Source organism: Gobio gobio (genome assembly GCF_949357685.1).
Source record: "Gobio gobio genome assembly, chromosome: 5".
Taxonomy (NCBI): Eukaryota; Metazoa; Chordata; class Actinopteri; order Cypriniformes; family Gobionidae; genus Gobio; species Gobio gobio.
The window spans coordinates 12,689,241-12,710,794 of NC_137101.1; the positions used below are offsets into that span (position 1 = coordinate 12,689,241).

The 21,554-nt window shown below is 39.4% G+C and overlaps 1 protein-coding gene and 1 pseudogene across 2 annotated transcripts in view; both read right to left on the minus strand.

Annotated features, from left to right (window-relative positions):
• Positions 1–2: 2 nt before the first annotated feature.
• Positions 3–12,536, minus strand: LOC307126077 (scavenger receptor cysteine-rich type 1 protein M130-like; annotated as a pseudogene). Its single transcript has 10 exons — positions 12,516–12,536; positions 12,044–12,064; positions 11,708–11,963; positions 10,714–11,028; positions 8,902–9,216; positions 8,461–8,775; positions 7,671–7,986; positions 7,277–7,594; positions 6,949–7,056; positions 3–16 (listed from the first exon to the last, which is right to left on the minus strand). The product of its transcript is annotated as a scavenger receptor cysteine-rich type 1 protein M130-like (transcript).
• Positions 12,537–16,021: 3,485 nt separating this feature from the next.
• Positions 16,022–21,554, minus strand: part of LOC307126079 (scavenger receptor cysteine-rich type 1 protein M130-like) — a gene marked incomplete at its 5' end in the record, with an annotated part of 51,820 nt that continues 46,287 nt past the window's right edge. The window contains 4 exons of the mRNA XM_079816451.1: positions 16,022–16,626; positions 16,803–16,865; positions 16,967–17,029; positions 17,617–17,679. Of these exons, the coding sequence (XP_079672577.1) occupies positions 16,577–16,626; positions 16,803–16,865; positions 16,967–17,029; positions 17,617–17,679 (239 nt within the window). The 3' untranslated portion in view covers positions 16,022–16,576. The remainder of the gene's footprint in view (positions 16,627–16,802; positions 16,866–16,966; positions 17,030–17,616; positions 17,680–21,554) is intronic.

Here is a 21,554-nt window from a genome sequence, read left to right on the forward strand (position 1 = left end):
CATCAAAGCCCAGCACCTGCAGAGAAGAGATATAAGCACTGATAACTAACTGTAAATATCCTTAACACTGTCTATCAATGCATGTTAGCGTGACATTAACAAGAAACAAAACAGCTATTAAAAAAGTAAATGCATACCAAGAGCAAAGTGCACAAGTAAGAATTTATTAAATAAATGAGATACAGAAAATACCCTAAAACGAATGATTCTTAAAGCTAATTTTGTGAAACCTTATCTCAAAAGAATTCCTGTAACTAATGTGAAATTTACTTTATTGAACAAAAGTGGTTTTCTTAGGGGTGGCCCACAAAAACCATAAGTATCAGTGAAGATAAGCCTGTTGTTCACCTTGTGACCAGCAGAGAGAGCCACGGACTACATTTCTGCTAAAGCGCCTTGTTTTGCACATTCATAATTCCACTGTTCCACAGGCTAAAGTTATATATTTGAACTAATTAAACTCCACAGATTTAAGAATGATGGAATGTGTGGTTGGTTTAGGCCTACATGTCAGTCATGTGGTCTTTTCCGGTCTACAATTTAGTGGTTCTTGTACAGAATGCTTTACAATGTGGACCAGATTATTTAATCAAAGTTCTGTCTATTTATTTCACTAATTCCATTAAAAACGTGAAACTTGTATATTATATTCATTCGTTACACACAGACTGATTTCAAATATTTATTTATTTTAATTTTGATGATTATAACTGACAACTAAGGAAAATCCCAAACTCAGTATCTCAGAAAATTAGAATATTGTGAAACGGTTCAATATTGAAGACACCTGGTGCCACACTCTTATCAGCTAATTAACTCAAAACACCTGCAAAGGCCTTTAAATGGTCTCTCAGTCTAGTTATGTAGGCTACACAAACATGGGGAAGACTGCTGACTTGACAGTTGTCCAAAAGATGACCATTGACACCTTGCACAAGGAGGGCAAGACACAAAAGGTCATTGCAAAAGAGGCTGGCAGTTCACAGAGCTCTGTGTCCAAGCACATTAATAGAGAGGCGAAGGGAAGGAAAAGATGTGGTCGAAAAAAGTGTACAAGCAATAGGGATAACCGCACCCTGGAGAGGATTGTGAAACAAAACCCATTCAAAAATGTGGGGGAGATTCACAAAGAGTGGACTGGAGCTGGAGTCAGTGCTTCAAGAACCACTACGCACAGACGTATGCAAGACATGGGTTTCAGCTGTCGCATTCCTTGTGTCAAGCCACTCTTGAACAACAGACACGCCGCATTCACACGGGCCGTCGGCGTCAACGCTTGACGGAGGGCGTGGCTGAAGCTTGGTGCTGACGCGACCGTCATAGTGACAACAGCTAATCACATTACTTGCCGCTTGGAACACAACACAACCGAAAAAAGCGCCTTTTTTGACAGCTAGTCTGTGAGACTATTTTGTGTATGAAAACTGATCACTTTAATATTTTATTCCTCATTTGGCTGGGGGATAGCGCCTATTTGAACCACACATGATATGATATGCTGCCTGTCATTCAATGATAAACAGAGTACACGGACAGAATACAAGCATGATACATTCCAGATTCTCCAACCGTCTCTGCCACCTCCTTCCAGGCCTGGTCTCTCCAGTTTGTGTCCCGGTATGTAAATAATAATGTGTTGTAGTAAAGATTACCCAACGCAATTATTAGCTTTTCCTCCATTTTAGATCGTTCTTCACTCTTCATTCACTCTTCATTCACCTGTGTTTTAAACGAACGCGATTGGCTAGCGTCTGCTCTAGGATATTTGCATAGGGTGATCTGATTGGATGACGCCTGCGTTGGCGCTTGAAAAGTTGAGAAATCTTCAACTTTTGCCGCTTGCAACGCGAGTGAAGCGCCGCGACGGAACCCACAATTCAGTTCGGCAACGCATGACGTCACCCATTCAAAGTCAACGAGAAGCGTTGACGCCGACGCCCCGTGTGAATGCGGCGACAGCGTCAGAAGACAAAAAGGAATGGACTTTTGCTGAGTGGTCCAAAGTTATGTTCTCTGATTAAAGTAAATTTTGCATTTCCTTTGGAAATCAGGGTCCCAGAGTCTGGAGGAAGAGAGGAGAGGCACACAATCCACGTTGCTTGAGGTCCAGTGTAAAGCTTCCGCAGTCAGTGATGGTTTGGGGTTGGTCCATGTCATCTGCTGGTGTTGGTCCACTGTGTTTTCTGAGGTCCAAGGTCAATGCAGCCGTATACCAGAAAGTTTTAGAGCACTTCATGCTTCCTGCTGCTGACCAACTTTATGGAGATGCAGATTTCATTTTCCAACAGGACTTGGCACCTGCACACAGTGCCAAAGCAACCAGTACCTGGTTTAAGGACCATGGTATCCCTGTTCTTAATTGGCCAGCAAACTCGCCTGACCTTAACCCCATAGAAAATCTATGGGGTATTGTGAAGAGGAAGATGCAAAATGCAAGACCCAACAATGCAGAAGAGTTGAGGCCACTATCAGAGCAACCTGGGCTCTCATAACACCTGAGCAGTGCCACAGACTGATCGACTCCATGCCACGCCGCATTGCTGCAGTAATTCAGGCAAAAGGATCCCCAACTAAGTATTGAGTGCTGTACATGCTCATACTTTTCATGTTCATACTTTTCAGTTGGCCAAGATTTCTAAAAATCCTTTCTTTGTATTTGGTCTTAAGTAATATTCAAATTTTCTGAGATACTGAATTTGGGATTTTCCTTAGTTGTCAGTTATAATCATCAAAATTAAAAGAAATAGACATTTGAAATATATCAGTCTGTGTGTAATGAATGAATATAATAAACAAGTTTCACTTTTTGAATGGAATTAGTGAAATAAATAAACTTTTTGATGATATTCTAATTATGTGACCAGCACCTGTACACAATAGAATAAGAAATCTGGGAAGATTATTAACATAGTGCCAAAGAGGTGTCCATATTCGCTAAAAGTCCTTAGAATTTGATGCTTATCGTAAGTGAGTTTCTCGAGTGGAAGTAATGTAGATATTTGGGACATCCACATTTTGAAAGAAGGTAGGCTACCTGAGGGGATGACCAAAGTAACAATATACATTTCTTTGCTAAATAAACCAAAATTTAAAACAGGTGTTTTGCATGCGAGTCAATCATTGTCTCCACTCCAATAGATAACAGATACAATTCTAAAGAGAAACGAAATTGCAACTTGTAAGAAATTATGTATTTTGGTCCAAAAAGGAATGATTTTATCACAATACCAAAAGCAGCGAAGAAATGTTCCCTTGCGCTTTTTACAATTAAAACAGAGACCAGAGGAGTTTATATAAATCTTTTTTTAGACGCATTGGTGATGAGATAGATTCTGTTAATACATTTATAGTTAAGTTCACTTCCCCAATGAAGTACACTTAAGGTACAAATTATTACATACAGCAGACCAATCTACATTATCGATTATATGACCTAAATCCTTTTCCCAAACACTCTTCAGATTCTCTAAGGAGGAAGTACATGTGTCAGACAAAGCATCATATATGACAGATATTAACCTTTTAGAGAAATGATTTGTCACAATCTGCTCAATGCGAGTAAGTTCAAATCTCAATTTGCCATTATCAGACAAGGTTTTATAAAGTGACCCAACTGAAGATATTTGAATTTTTTTTATTGTGGTATGTTATATTGATATGATAATTGTTGGAAGGATTTTAGTGTTTTACCTAAAAAAAAAAAAAAGCAAGACATTTTTGAAATCCCAGATTTGAACCAGACATTATGCAAAGAAACAGGAAATTCAGGGTTAATAGGAGATAGATTGGGTGGGATTTTAAGATATGCTCTGACATCTCTCAATGCCAAAAGAGTGTTTGAAATAATATTTTTTTTTTTCATATTTAAAGGGGTGGTAAACCACGATTTCACTATTCTAACTTTAGCTAGCGTGTAATGTTGCTGCTTGAGCATAAACAACATCTGCAAAGTTACAACATTCAAAGTTTAAAGCAAAGGGAGATATTTGCTTTTAAAGAAATCAGTAAACGGCCAGTAGGCGACTACAGACATTCCTCCAGGGTTGGTGACATCACCAGGCTCAATATTTACATAAACCCCTCCTCCGAGAATATTAAATAAGGTGGGGTGAGGCCATTTTGTATCGCGGCACTGTTGTGGTATAGTTAGGCTGGAGTGTTGTTGCCGCGATGCCAAGGAAACGCTGTTATTTTCATCTGGATTGCTGGTCTGGGGTACTTGCTCTGTTCAGCCTTCCTTGGGAGGGGGTGCGTTGCAGAGCGTTTAACATACAGCATGTTAAATGCACATGCGTATGAGACAGCGGGGAACAGGCACGCGCGGGGCTCCCTGCAGCACATCTCACGGAGGAAAACATCCACAATCTTCGCGAGTTCAAGGCAGGATATGCACAACGTCAGCTGCGTGAAAAAAACACTGCCAGTACGTGGATGCACGACTCGCGCGCTGCACATTTCACGGAGGAAAACTGTGTTCGCGAGTTCAATTCAGGAATCACACAACGGCTTGTCCTGAAAGCTGGATTTACAAACAGAAGCTGTTTACGGGCCACAACCTGTAAGTCTGTTTTATTTTTCATCGATGTGTTTTCCTGTAATAGGTTGTAGCAAGGAAGTAAACAGATGACAGCGCTGTTCTGCAAACCAGTCTGTTAAATGCTCATTCATACTTAACGTTATCCGACGAACACCTAATGTTACAAACACTAACGTTAAAATCTCAACAGCGAACTTGGCACTAGTGTAAATGATTCTTTGATTATAGCTTTTATGTATTGTTTATCTACAGGCTTGCTAAACATGGTTCTGTGTGTGATTTGGCTACTAGTAAAGCCAGTGTTTAGTGTTGTTTTGGGTTAATAGTTCTTGCGACAGATATTTGGCTATAATCGTTCTAAAAATACAAAAGTAACAGTGCCATTCAGTAGCGATATAGATCCGCAGTCTTTACTCTTGAGGACTGTTCAGGTTCTGCTCGATCATCTTCACTAAAATGTTCTGGGTCTGATTCGGGCTCAGATTGGTATGGTTTTATTGAAAACATTGTTTCTAATAATGTTACTGCCAAAGCACAGTCTACCGGTAAAGGGAAGGGGCGTGACGTTTCCGATAAACGTGCACTGCGGTTAGCGAATCACAACACACTGGGCCAGCAAACCAATCTGAGCCCACTGCGTATTTTTGAGGGACTGGCTTCATACAACCCGGAAACCATCAGACCGTTTTACAAGGAGGGACAGAGCAGTGTAGAATAAAGGTCAAATATATGAAAAATAAGGCCATTTTTTTAAAACGAAGCATGAACACATGTTACAGTGCACCCCACAAACACAATCAAGCCTTCAAAAGAATGTGTTTTACCACCCCTTTAAAATGTAAGGTAAACATTTTATTGGAAGGGGAGCACAAGTTTTTGCTTCCATGTTAAGCCACATAGAGTCAGTCCTTTCATTATACCAACTGACCATGTGCTTCACCTGTGCTGACCAATAATAAAACTGAAAGTGTGGTAAAACAACACCTCCCTTATCTTTTGGTTTCGTTCATTTGTTAAAGTTGATACGGGGCATTTTTGTTTATTAGGGTTAGCCAAGTAACTTGGAAGGGATTGAAATAAATATAAAAACTTAGGGAGAATATTCATTCTTATCACATTTATTCTACCCAGGAAGGAGATGGGGAGTGTACACCAGGTATTAAGGTGTCTTTTTGATCAAATCAACAAGAGGAGTGTAGTTTTTATTAAATAGATTGTCCAATACTGGTGTAATAAAGATACAGAGATATTTAAAAAACATTTGTTGTTATTTTCAAACGTGAGAGAGATGAAAGGTAAATTGAAGTAGAAATATTAAGAGGAAGTGCCATAGATTTCGATAAATATATTTTATAACCAGATAAGCTACTATAATATGAGATACAGTTTAATATCGTAGGAATTGACTTTTCAGGTTCAGAGATGTATAGCAGGACATCATCTGCGTAAAGAGAGATCCGGAGATTACATTCTTAAACTTGCATAAGAAAATGTGCAAATACAATGTTTACCAAACTTACATGAGTAATTTTTCTAAAGAAACGGCATTCAGAAAATGACAGACTTGTCTGGCAGACATCAGTAACTCACTGCATGTGTACCCTGAGCTGGAAACCTTTAATGATGATATGATATGAGCTTGTGAAAATAATCACAGAAATGTGAGAATACAAGAAAAAGACTATGTCTGTTTTATGCATCTTTTCAATATCTGTTTTCAGTTTGTCTGCTGCATGTTTTAAATTGATGTTCCTCACGCTTATAATAATAATAATAATAAATCTTTATTTTCTATAGCGCCTTTAAATGTACATCTCAAAGCGCTTTACAGAAACAGACAAAACATAGTACACAAAAATAGAAATAAACAAAAACAGAAAAAATTATTAAAAATGAAGAATGTTAAATCAAAAACAATTAAAAACGATATAAAATTGATACAAATGTTCAATAAAAAGCTACCCTAAAATTTTTTTTTTAAGGCAAGATTTAAAAATGCAAAGGGATTGAGCTTGCCTTATCTCAATCGGTAAAGAATTCCATCATTTTGGAGCTGATGAGGAAAAAGCCCTATCACCCATTAGTCTTAGACGAGTTTTTGGAACAACTAAGAGACCAGTTTCAGATGAACGAAGATTACGCGTCGGAGTATAGGGGATTAAAACCTCAGACAAATATTGCAGTGCCGACCCATAAAGCCTTGTACGTAAGCATCAAGATTTTAAAATCAACCCTAAACTTGACCGGGAGCCAATGCAAAGACTCCAAAACAGGAGTGATGTGATCTCTCATCCTAGTTCTAGTAAGGATTCTAGCAGCTGAATTTTGAACTAGCTGCAATTTGTTGAGGGTAGCTTTTTGACACCCCAGCCAACAAGGCATTACAATAATCAATAAGGCTAAAAACAGACTCGCTGTGTCTCTATTAATCTGGTTTACACACACATTCCCCCAGGATCCATTGTAGAAAACCTCCACATTCCCTTCACAGCCCTCAGTTAACCTGATTTCTTTAAACTCTAGATGGAAAAAGTGTTAAATTCATTTGTATTTATTTTATAATGGTAAATTAGTTAAAAACTACAATAAAAAAATTGTGTGTAAAATATAAAATAATAATAAAAAAGCGATTTTATCTCAATGGCAAAAACAATAATGAGCTTTGCAGAAAGTGAAAATAGTGCTTGCTGGTCAATTACTTGCAATGGTTACTTAAAATTTGACTGAAAACCACTTTACCTGAGCAGACGACTCCTACATCCTCCTTGTGTTGACAGTCATGTTTTCCCAGGCCTGGAGAAGAGCAGTTCCACAGGGACGTCTCATTCCCCTCACACTCCACCTCATCCAGCCATATGGGTCCAGAACCAGGACCAAACCAGGCTGGTACCTGCTGGTTACTGAGGGCCACTCCACACTGCAGCTGTCTGCACACCACATGGGCATCTTTAATATCCCAGGAGTCATCACACACTGTCCCCCATGAGCCGCTGTGAAAAACCTCCAGCCTCCCTGCACAGTCTCCCCCAGAACCCACCAGCCTGATGGACCCACGACCTGATATTCAGAGAGAGAAAAACACATTATTGATCACTAACAACTGAAGAATCTGCCCAGAATTTGCTCTTCTCACCAAGGCAGGTGATTGACAGCTGTTGTGTGGAGCTGCAGTTGAGAGTTTGTGGAGAGCTGCAGTTCCCCAGATGAGCTTCACTCCCAGAGCACTGGAAGCCCGTCACACACTCATGACTGTGTTCAGGACTGGATGAAGAGGAGCCGGAGAAGTTCAGCACAGAGCCACAGCCCAGCTGTCTGCAGACCACAGAGGATTCAGTGAGACTCCAGCAGAACTCTCCTCCAGACCTGATGGATGGAAACTTCCACCTCCCCCTCACACTGTCTCTCTCCAGACAACCGCACCAGACCATCATGAACAGCCAGAGAGGAACCTGAGGAGAAATTCTTATGTTTTACTAAAATATTAGGGCTGTCAAAAGATTAATCGCGATTAATCGCATCCAAAATAAAAGTTTGTGTTTACATAATATATATGTGTGTAGTCTGTTAATTATTATTTATATATAAATACACACACATTAATGTATATATTTAAGAAATATTTGTATGTATATGCTGTATATACATTTATATAATCTATAATATATATAAATATAAATGTTTTATATATAAAAATAATATTTTTTTCTTAAATATATACATGCTTGTGTGTGTATTTATATATAAATAATAATTAACAGAGTACACACATATATTATGTAAACACAAACTTTTATTTTGGATGCGATTAATCGCGATTAATCTTTTGACAGCCCTATAAAATATATAACGTTTGAGAATATGTTTTAGCCTACATCAATTTTACATTTTACATGATGAAGTCAAAAATAAATGAAAGGACTCACCAGAGCAGATGACTCCAACATCTCGTCTATGAGAATGTTCAGCTCGACTCCATGAAGAGATGGAACATTCTGAGAGTTTTGTTTCATTCCCATCACAATCAAACACATCAGCCCAAATTTCACCACTTCCCTCTCCAAACCAGTCTGATCCCACAACAGACACAGCAATCCCACAATTCAGCTGTCTACAGAGGACACTGGCAGCTCTCATATCCCAGCATGCATCACACACTGTGCCCCATTTACCGAAGTACTGATGTTCAACTCGACCGGAACAGGAGTCTGAGCCATTTACCAGTCTGAGATCAGTGTAACCTGAATAAAGGATAGAGAGCTTATGGGGGAGATGCAATACATTTAAGATTGATGACATCACATCTTGTATCTAAGACATGTTAGAATATCAAAAACAAATGAAGAGACTGAATTTTCATACTTTACCAGAACATATAAGGCCAACATTACTGTCAATGGTGCAGTTGTGTTTGTGTGATGATGATATTGAACATAATGAAATCTGAGACTCATTTCCTCTGCACTGAATCTCTTGTGTCCACATCTGAGCGTATCCTTTGCCAAAAGCAGCTTCTCCCAGCACCTGTGCAGGAGCTCCACAGTCCAGCTCTCTACACACAACCTCTGCATCCTGCTGGTCAAAGGCAGCAGCACACACTGACACCCACGTCCGATTATGGAGTATCTCTAACCTCCCAGAGCAAAGATGAGAGCCAGCAGCAAGCCTGACCTGTTTATGACCTGTTTATATAGCATAAAAGTAGTGTTTTTACTGCAGTTCAAATTGATCATTTTTAAAATTGAAAACCCCCAAATGAAAATTATCCTCATCTTCTCACCCTCATATCTCTTCAAACCTGTTAAAAAATGTCTTTTGTTTAACAGAAGGAAATGTGTCTGTGTAAACTTATGTTTAAAGGTGCACTGTATAAATTGTAGCTTCTTGTAGCGGGGAGGTTGCGAATTGCAAACATTTACCGTTCACACCTCCCTTTCAAAGCACATAGAGAAGCTACGGTGGCCGACACAGGACAAAGATATTGTCGTCTGAGACAGCAGAGAGTAGCAAGTGCTCTGTAGAGAAGTTTGTCCGTTTAGGGCTACTGTAGAAACATGGCGGTGCAAAATGGAGACTTCACTGTAAGGGGACCCGCAGTGTATGTATATAGAAATGGCTCATTCTAAGATAATAAAAACATAATGGTTCATTATGTAAGGTCTTTATACACCACTGAAAACATAGTTATGTATGTTATATTGCATTTCTTTCAATAGATATTCATAAATGTTACACACTGCACCTTTAAGCATCATATCTATAGCATCCAGCTAAAATGTTTCAATAAACTCTTTATTGAAAATTGCTGTACTACTTTAAAAGAAACAAGATGTTTCAGTGTCCATTCAAACACCATCTTAAGTTGTAAAAAGCACAGGAAGTAACTCTGGCAACATACACAAGCTAAAGTCACATGATCAGCACATGATATGTAAAAATCACTTGACTACTAAGTTGGCCACATAGTATGCTTGCCAGAGCAGATGTTATTCCTATAGTTTTTTTTCTTTCTCTCATTTCCCATTGATGCTCCACACTCCAGTTCAGTTGGTGGCAGTAATGCACTGAAAGCTGGTCTGCCAACCGCCAATACATTTCCAATCAGTTTCTGAAACTGCGTTATAGGTGTGGGAAAATGGTGTTTGGATGAAAACCGAAACATCTTTCTCGACCAAAACATTGTTTCTTTAAGTTCCGTGATGTTTAATAGTTTGTTGGAATAAAAGAAAATACTTATACCGAAAATGCAGAATGTTCAAGCTGCACTTTTCTATTTTTTTTTCTCCCAAAAACAAAATTTTAGCCACTCATTTATTAGGAATAAATACTTTGCCATATCTATCCTTTGACTTGTAACATTGTGTGTTGTTGATACATATGTCTAATGTCAAAGCTGCAGAATTTCAGTATGGTTTAAATCTTTTCAGAAGAAAATTGAGCTCTGAAAGTTACAGTATGTTTACACAGTGCATCGACTGACAAGGGAATTTTCATTTTAAGTGGAGACCTCGACTGTCAAGCTCCAATAAGTATTTTCAATGAATAACAACTTAAATTTAAATCTGTCAAATTGAAATAACTTTCACTTTTGGAATAGAGCAGCCTTCATATTCTGTTATGAAAAATTATGATGAATAGTACTTTTCTTTGGTGAATTATTTATTTAATTCATTGTTTACCTGGACAGATGATTCCAGCATCACCATCATGAGTACAGATAGGTTTATTCCATCCGGCTGATCCACAGTTCTTCAGTGTGGACTCTGTTCCAGTACATATTAAAACACTCATCCAGACTGGTCCTGATCCTTGTCCAAAATGAGCATCAGTCAGAGCATCTACCGGTTCTCCACAGTCCAGCTCTCTACACACCACTGCAGCATCATTAAAATCCCAGTCATCATCACACACTGTTCCCCACTGACCTCTATGAAGAACCTCCACTCTACCAGCACAGCGACTGTGACCACCAACCAACCTCACATTCTTTTTGTCTAAGAGAGAGGGAAATACAGAGAGAAAAGGAAAATAATCAAAATGAGTGAAAGGGATGTCAAAAATGTCAACTATATTTAAAATGTATTAGTAAATTTAAGTTATTACTCAATAGAGTAATTACAAAGCTTTTTTTAGAGGACTCACTGAGCACAAAGAATATGGACTACTTTATGGTCATTTTTGGAGCTTAACAGCAGCGGTTTAACCCAGCAGTGGATTGTCACACTGAGATTTCTGGATCTCTCACAACATCTTTACATAATTAAACAGCCCTGTTAAAAGACTAAGATAAATGATGTAAATGCCTGATTTTACTGATTTTACTCAGGTGTCCGCTTGTTTATATCCTGGAAACTTCTAAATTACCCAGTATGTACAGTACGTTAGTATATTAAGCACAACATCTCACTCTAAAACATACTGAAATATCAACATGACTCATTTCAAACAATATATCACACTACATTCCTTATTTAAGGATGGTACTATTTAATGAGAGACAAAAAAGGACATTTATAGTTTTGTGAAAAGATGCCATGAGAGTATCAACTTGGTCAAGACATTAAACAGAATTACAGTGTTATATTTTGGAAGGGGCCCAACAGGTTTTTCACACTGGGGCCTATATGATCCTAGTTATGCTATTGATTGCTCTCATATTAATCTAACTCTTACCAGCACACTGCAGCCCCTGGTGAACATCATGGGAGCAGTTGTGCTTGTGAGGTGATGTTGGACAGAGGGAAATCTGAGACTCCTTTGCCAAAATTAGCTTCTCCCAGCACCTGTACAGGAGCTCCACAGTCCAGCTCTCTACACACAACCTCTGCATCCTGCTGGTCAAAGGCAGCGGCACACACTGAAACCCAGCTGCTCTCACGAAGAACCTGTACTCCTCCCGAGCAAGGAGAATCTCCAACAAGCCTGACACCTGAAGTAATGAGAGAATAAATAAAAATAATAAATAAAGAATAAAAAAAATGCAATAAGTTGAATTTTAGAGCAGCTCACCTGAGCAGATGACTCCAGCATCTGTATAATGAGTACAGTTATAATCAAGCCATTCTGCGGACCCACAGTTCTTCAGTGCAGAGTCTGATTCTGTACACATGACATAATTCATCCAGATCGATCCTGATCCTGGTCCAAAATGAGCATCACCCAGAGCATCTACAGGTTCTCCACAGTCCAGCTCTCTACACACCACTGCAGCTTAAGTCATATCCCAACCATTATCACAGACTGCTCTCCACTGACGTCTATGAAGAACCTCCACTCTACCAGCACAGCGACTGTAACCACCAACCAACCTCACAATCACACTATCTGTATAGTAAATATAGAAAACAACAGATAAAGATATACGTATCAACAGAGAGAAGTCTGTAAGAAGAATCATAGAAAGAGATGTAAAAATATTACATACAGAGAAATAAAATATTTGACATTGGATTTCAGTAAAGTACAAGAAATCTGCTCTAACCTGCACATAGCAGTCCAACATTGTTGTCACGAGAACAGTTGTTTACATGCAGTGATGTTGGGCAGAGGTGAATCTGAGACTCATTTCCTCTGCACTGAATCTATTGTGTCCACATCTGAGCGTCTCCTTTGCCAAAAGCAGCTTCTCCCAGCACCTGTACAGGAGCTCCACAGTCCAGTTCTCTACACACAACCTCTGCATCCTGCTGGTCAAAGGCAGCGGCACACACTGACACCCACGTCTGATCATCAAGTATCTCTAACCTCCCAGAGCAGCGAGAACCTCCAACCAGCCTGACTCCTAAAAAAGAAAAAAAACACCATGAGTATGAATTAAAGTATGAAACTTCCCTTTATTTTAATTCATAGGGTGTTCATCCGAGTGGTCCAAGACCTTGGGACTTTTGTCACACTTGAACTTGGAATAAATAATAATAAAAATAAGACTGGATTCGATGAGTTTTTAATAAAAAAATAAAATAAAAATCAATCAGTCACAATGCAGACTACACACAGTTATGAAGTAGTTAAATTTGAACACATTTACAATACAGAACAACTAACTTAACTTTTTTAAATGAAGTATAAAAAATAAAATAAAAATAATTGGTGAGAGGGTTAAATGAAACGTTTTTTGGTACATAGAAATATATATGTGATGACAGGGTTTGGGAAACTTTACCTGAACAGATGACTCCAGCATCTCTAGTATGATCACAGTAAGCTTTACCCCATCCTGCTGACCCACAGTCCTTCAGGGTGGATTCTGAGCCAACACATCTGAGATGACTCATCCAGACTGGTCCTGAACCTTGTCCAAAGTATGCCTGAGAGAGAGCATCTACAGGATCTCCACAGTCCAGCTCTCTACACACCACTGCAGCATCACTCAAATCCCAATCAACATCACACACTGTTCCCCACTGACCTCTATGAAGAACCTCCACTCTACCAGCACAGCGACTGTGACCACCAACCAACCTCACATTCATACGGTCTGTATAATGAACTGTGAAAATGCAGAGAGAGACAGAGAGAAAGACAGAGAGAAAGAGAGAGATAGAGAGAGAGAAAGATAGAGCCATATTGTGACTTATATGATTATATTGTTATCTGAATTAACACCACATTACAGTCAACACTTTTAAAACAAGCAATTAAGAAACACAATTCTAGCCACTTGAGATAATTCCTGAAAGTAACAATGCTTAATTTTTTTTTCTACTTGAGTACTTACCAGCTGTGATGAGTATAATAACTGAAGACAGTAAAATGAGTGTCAGGCATCTCTCCATCTCCCTCTGCTTGGTTGACTCAACGTCCAGTACAAGCTTCTCCTCACTGATGATACAGAAGTACAGGCATCCTCTCAGCCCCCTAATGAGAGAGAAAGAGGTCCGACACCCGCCAATCACACTCACTGTTACCTTATTAGACAGAACATAGGAAATCATCAAACAACTTCAGTGACGAATCAGACGAGGCATTTATGATTTTGTCCATATATATCTAAACTGTCAGTGCTGATGAACTCCTCCTCCCCACTCAAGACGCCTCACTGAGGGGATGCACACACTCATACACACATATACATTTGACTTAATGGAGACAGGAAACTCTCCAGTTTATTTACAGCATCAAAGCCCAACACCTGCTGAGAAGAGATAAAAGCACCGATAACCAACTGTGAGTGTACACTGCATGACACTGACACGCAATAAACTCAACTCTTTAAATACTATTGCAAAATAGCGATTTAAAAAAAATAAAAATTTAAAGGCAGAAAAGACCTTACAATTATTTTTGACAATTAAATTTTTTGACAATCTCAAAATAATTCCTGTGACTAATGTGAAATTTACTCATATCACACAAAAGTAGTTTGTTTCAAATGGCCCATAAAAACCATAATTGTCAAAGTGATGATGAGCTTGTTCACTTCCGGTTCCATCGTCCTGAAGTCAAAAACATTCGAATGAAAAACATTTGACTTCAGCCAGAAACATTTGTTAGAAATTTAGAAAAGTAATCAAAAAGTAATCATGTATAATCAGTTACATTCTTTTAATAAAGTAATTGAAATATTTACACTACTTTTTTTCTTCAGTCAAAAAGGAATTACGGTTTTTGAGGAAAACATTCCAGGATTTTTCTCCACATAATGGTCTTCAATGGCAACCAATGGGTTAAAAGTCCAAATCAATGCAGTTTCAAAGTGCTCCGAAGGGCTTCAGAGGCTCTGCACGATCCCAGCTGAGGCCTCATCTAGCTAAATGATCGGCCGTAAAAAAACAATAATAATTAAACAAAAAAAATGTATATCAAGGCACATCTGAAGTTTGCCAATGACCATCTGGATGATCCAAAGGAGGAATGGGAGAAGATCATGTGGTCTGATGAGACACAAATAGAGCTTTTTAATCTAAACTCCACTCGCTGTGTTTGGAGGAAGAAGAAGGATGAGTACAACCCCAAGAACACCATGCCAACCGTGAAGCATGGAGCTGGAAACATCATTCTTTGGGAATGCTTTTCTGCAAAGGGGACAGGACGACTGCACCGTATTGAGGGGAGGATGGATGGGACCATGTATCGCGAGATCTTGGCCAACAACCTCCTTCCCTCAGTAAGAGCATTGAAGATGGGTCGTGGCTTTGTCTTCCAGCATGACAACAACCCGAAACACAGCCAGGGCAACTAAGGAGTGGCTCCGTAAGAAGCATCCCAAGGTCCTGGAGTGGCCTAGCCAGTCTCCAGACCTGAACCCAATAGAAAATCTTTGGAGGGAGCTGAAAGTCTGTTTTGCCGGAAAATGCCTGCAAGTCCATTACCCTCTTAACAGAAGCCAGCACAGTCAGGAGTACCATTTTAAAAGTCTGGACGCGGGTGCCATAGGTGCCCCGTCTCTGAGAAAGCTGGTTCTTCCTCAGAGGAATGAACAAGGGATGGGCTGTCACAAGGAGCATGAGTTCTGGGAACCAGGTCCGGTTGGGCCAGTAGCGCGCAACTAGCAAAACCTGCTCCTTGCCACCCCTGACTTTGCACAGTGTCTGTGCGAGTAGGCTCGCTGAGGGAAACGCATACTTGCATATGCCCCGGGGCCAGCTGTGTGCCAGCAATCATGCCGAGGGTTCCCTTGGTCAGGCAGAAAAACAACTGGCAGTGGGATATAAATGGCCCAAAGCAACCTTAGATTCTTCTGACTCCAGTGGAGGATATGGCGGGAAAATTGCGACATGCAACGGGAGTGTAGACCTTGATGATTGATGTATGCAGCTGTCATGAGAGTGATTGTGGGAAAACACAAACACCTGCAGAGAAGAGATGACAAACACTGACAACGGTCCTGGCTTGAGGAGCACTGGGTGTTAATAATATACTAAGTAAGAGAGACATAGCAAAGGACAATTTGTGTATAAAATAATGTGTTGTTGTAGTGTTGAAATAAAAATGTTTCAGCCGTTCCAATTTCCCCCCCCAAAAAAATCTAATTTCCATGCACATATTCTGATTTCGACTCTTTAATAGAAAATATGGACATCAATGCAAAACAACATTTAAGCAAATCTAAAACAAACACATGAAACAAACAGGGTCTCTATATTAAAAAAATAAGTTTTAAACACTGAAGGTTTCGGCTCAGAGTGCAAGTCATGTTTATGTCCTGCAGAGTTTCTGACAGTCAGAAAGTGAACATGCTTTTCTGATAATTACTCACAGCAGGGGGTCTGCATTTAAAAGGAATTATATTTGTATAAGTTGAAGGTGCTGTGAAATGTTAAAGACTATTGAGGTGACGGCTTGAAGGTAAATAACTCTTTATGATAGAAATGTTTCAATCCAGTGAAATAGCTACAAAAAAAGCATGATCCGCAAACACACTTGGGTGTGTGTGTGTGTGTTAATAAAAACAAAAACTTTGTAAGCAATGCATTTTTTCTCAGAAATTTTAGCTGAGTTAGAAGATTTCAATACAACATAAAACATTACTGGACTGCAGCTAAAACATACAGTAAATAGGATCTTAAACACTTTGATTTGAGGTGGTGAGTGTGGTTTGAGTTATGCAGTCCCTGACTGTTTTCCTGGATCTTCCTCCACATCATCATAGTCTGTTATTAGAAAACAAGAGCAAATTCATGTATCAACTTTAAAAAATATTATAACGAACACTTTTTCAGTCCATTTAAATTAGCTATTGTTATAACAGAACAAGAGAAATTGATAATATAAAGCAATATAAAGACTAAACCAAAATTATTCAGTAAAAAAGGTGCCAGTAACGTACCACATATGTCACTCATATACTCTCCGACATTCTTCACGTCATCATACTCCTCCTGAACACCCTCTGATATAAATATGTCTTATTAATTAAATGCAAAAAGTCTTCATACTTTACATGCTACTATAATTTGACGAAAAAAAGGGGGGGCAGTTCTAAGCCCACACCTGCTTTATCTTCGGAGAACTGCCGTATAATGACGACATCATCATAGTTTTCTGCAAAGTCATCTACAACAAAATAATGGAAAAATTATATGTATATATATTATTAGTAACATAATAATAATAATCACTCACACACACACACACACACACACACACACACACACACACACACACACACACACACACACACACACACACACACACACACACACACACACACACACACACACACACACACACACACACGTACATATATACATATATACATATATACATATATATATATATATATATATATATATATATATATATATGAAGACTTCAGATGCAAAAGCCTCTAAATCCGTCTGACGTTTTTCTTTAAAATAAGCATTTTTGTCAGGCTTCTATGTATAGGTTTCTACTTAAGTGCCGGTACTTCTGAATGGGTTGAGGCTGGGATTTAGTGGGTTTGAAGTGAAAGTATTTTATGAATGTATACTATATGCGGAGAGCATTCACTCAGTATCGTTATCTAATTTTTGACCGAAGTGGCTTTTAGAGGCTTTTGCTTCTGAACTTTGCATTAAATGCAAAAAGTCTTCATACTTTACATGCTACTATAATTTGATGAAAAATAAGGGGGGAAAAATCCTGTTCTAAACCCACACCTGCTTTATCATTGGAGAACTGCCGTACGATAACGACATCATCATAGTTTTCTGAAAAGTCATCTACAACAAAATAATGGAAAAATGATATGTATATATATAATTATTAACATAATAATAATAATAATAATAACACACACACATATACATACATATTATATATATATATATATATATATATATATATATATATATATATATATATATATATATATATACATATTATATATATATATATATATATATATATATATATATATATATATATATATATATATATATATATATATATTAGGGCTGTTATCATTAACGCATGGGATTCATTTAAATTCCTTAACGCGCTAAAATAATTTAATGCATATAAATTACAGAAGTACATGAAGCTGCGTCATTAAAGTAATTTTTGTCACACAGTTAGATGATTTTAGAAGTCGGGGGTTTATCACAATCACAGTGAGCATCTATAAGCACCTGCAACACTGGTAGTGTCACAGGGTGTTTTGGTGTTGGTTCATGTTCATTGTTCTTGGTTATGTTTTTAGTTTATCATGTTCTTGGTTATGTTTTAGTGTCATGTTCACAGTCTTGTCATGCACTTCCTGGTTTTGTCATGTTTCATTGCCATGTGATTCCCATGCCCTCATGTGTTGTGTCATGTCATTGGTTCATTGTCTCATCACTGTTCACAGGTGTCACTTGTCTTGTCATTAGTCTGTGTATTTAAGCCCTCATGTTTGCCGTGTGTCCTTGTCTGTTATTGTCGTTGTAACCTGTTGTAAGGCAAGTCTGTTTATGTCCTGGTTTTGCTAAGTTTTTGTTTCTAGTTAAGTCAAGTCCTTGTTTTATGTTTTGATTTATGTTAAGATTTATGTTTAAAATAAAGAACTGCACTTGGGTCAACTTGCCTCTTCAGTGGATAAGCGTTACAGGTAGGAGGACATTTCCATTCTAACTCTTTAACCCAATTCTGCTTCTCTGTTTGTGATAAGGCCATTTTAAACCATTAAACTCTGGGAAAGTGTTCAGTGATCCAGTAATCGAATTCATTCAAACAGTCCAAAACAGCACTAATGTAAAGAAGGCCAGGCTGATACATCAGACAAATAAGAGAGAATAGACACTCAAATCATGTTTTTTGTGAATTATTCATTCCATTGTGTGCTCTGCTTTAAATCACAAGCTCGGTCATATTCTGCGATTGTTTCTGTGGGATAATTATGTAGTGAAACTACAAAACAATCTTTTATATGGTTTGAACCCTTTGTACGGTTTCCGCCCACAAGGGGGTGTTGTGAAAGCTTTAAAAATGCAAGGCTAGATATAGAGTCTACAGGTGTTTGTGTGCTGTTTACTCACGCTAATAAGCTAGAGAATACGACATGGTGTCAGAAGTGGGATACTCTAATAAGCTTGCGGAAGTTTGTTTCGGGGAAAGTTGAGCTTTATGAGTTTTGAAGTCGCAAAGTCATGGAACAAGCCGCAGGAGAACAACGCGCTCCAGGTGATGCAGCTGCCGGGGGGAGAGACCCGCCCGCGCCGGGCCCGTGTGCTACATTAAGCATCCAGCCATCTGAGCCCTTTAACTTCTCTAAACCTCAGGAATGGGAAAGATGGATCGGATGGTTCGATGGCTTAATTTGACGGACGAAAACACGGAGCGTTACGACGCAGTGAAGGAGGGTTTTCACGCGTTCTTTGTTGAGAAGAAAAACGTAATCTACGAAATAGCACGTTTCAACATGAGAAAACAAGGGGAAAACGAACCAGTCGACTCCTTTGTGACTGCACTGTACTCCTTGGCTGAGCACTGCAAATATGGGCCATTGCACGACGAACTAATCAGAGACAGGTTAGTCATTGGTTTAAATGATGTCCGTCTGTCGGAGCGAATGCAGTTAGATAAAGATCTAACGCTGGAAAAAGCTATTGATATGGCAAGACAGACTGAAGCAGTGAAGCAGCAACAGAGTAACTTGCATAGTGACTGTGTTAATACTAAAACGTCGGACTCCGTGGATAGAGTCATAAGCAAAAGTAAGCCATCTTATTGCAGGCAGAGAGTCAAAAGTGGACATGGAGCAAAAGACAAATTCAAACAGTCACAGTCAAGATGTCACAAGTGTGGTAAAAGCCCATATCATCCGAAAGCACACTGCCCTGCAAATACAGTACTGTGTCATGCCTGTGGAAAAAGGGGTCACTACCAAAAAGTGTGTGCTTCATCCAGAAAGGTGAATGAGATTCAAGAACAGGACCCAGACATAATTTTAGGCACTGTGGTTGCCGAGGGTGATCCTTGGCTGATTGATATTAAAATAAAAGACTGTGAAGTACAGTTCAAAATCGACACAGTGACGATGTCACTGTTATGCCAGACCACACGTTTCATGAGATCTTCAAAGAAGGCAACAAACCAGCACTCCAGAGGGTGACCAAGCCTTTACTTGGACCCGGATGCTCACCACTCAGTGTGATTGGAGTCTCAAACATGCTGCTTCAGAAAGGAGACAAGCATACAATGGAACAAGTGTATGTTGTTAAGATTTTACATTCACCACTGCTAGGCAGACCCGCCATCCCCAAACTGGGTCTTGTCACACGTGTTGATGGCATAAGCATTCACACTCTACAGGAACGCTATCCAAAGCTGTGCAGTGGGCTAGGACTGTTACAGCGACCATACACCATTAAACTGAGCCCAGGAGCGGTTCCGTTTCCCCTTAAAAACTCCACGGCGCAATCCACTTCCACTCATGCCAAAAGTTAAGGACGAACTACAACGCATGGAGTGTATGGGGGTCATAAGCAGGGTGGAAGAACCCACAGAATGGTGTGCAGGCATTGTCGTGGTGCCTAAAAAGTCTGGTGCTCCACGCATTTGTGTTGACTTAACAAAGCTCAATGAATCTGTGCGAAGGGAGAAATTAATTCTTCCCTCAGTTGAACAGACTCTTGGAATGTTAGCAGGAGCTAGTGTTTTAGCAAGCTAGATGCAAACATGGGATTTTGCCAAATTCCTCTAGCTGAGCAGTCTGCCAAGCTGACCACCTTTATCACACCGTTTGGGCGGTACTTCTTTAATCGTTTGCCCTTCAGTATCGCATCAGCACCTGAACACTTCCAAAATCGTAAGGTAACTGAAGTCACAGAGGGCCTGGACAGTGTGGTCTGTCACATGGACGATGTGCTAATGTGGGGGTGTTCTCAAGAGGAGCATGATGTGTGCCTTCACGCAGTGCTCCAAAAGATGGAAAATGCTGGCGTTAACAAATGTGCCTTGTCGCAGCGTGTAGTCAAGTTTCTTGGCCACATTATCTCAGACACAGGAGTGCAACCAGACCCAGCTAAGACCGCAGCAGTCCAGGAGATGCCGGAGCCAACTAACATTAGTGAGCTCAGGAGTTTTCTTGGCATGGTCAACCAGCTGGGAAAATTCATTCCGCGCTTGGCGGAAAAAGATAAACCCCTCAGAGATCTTCTATCCAAGAAATTTTTTTGGTTTTGGGGTGAGGAACAAGTCAAAAATTTTAGGAACTCGAAGGAAGACTTGTCATCTGCACCATTGCTGACCTTGTACAAGCCGCTCAAGGTATCTGCAGATGCATCATCATATGGACTGGAAGCAGTCCTGCTGCAAAAAGAGGGTGGTGATTGGAGACCTGTTGCCTACGCGTCACAGTCTCTTACTCCTGTTGAGCAAAGATACGCGCAGGTTGAAAAGGAGGCTTTGGGGCTGACCTGGGCATGTGAGAGATTTCGTGATTTTTTAATTGGCCAACATTTTGAGATGTAAACTGATCACAAACCATTGTTGAGTCTCTTAGGTGGCCAAGAACTGGATGCCCTACCTCCCCGCATCCAACGTTTCAGAATGAGACTGATGCGTTATTCATACAAGATTTCTCATGTTCCAGGGAAGAGCTTATGGACTGTAGACA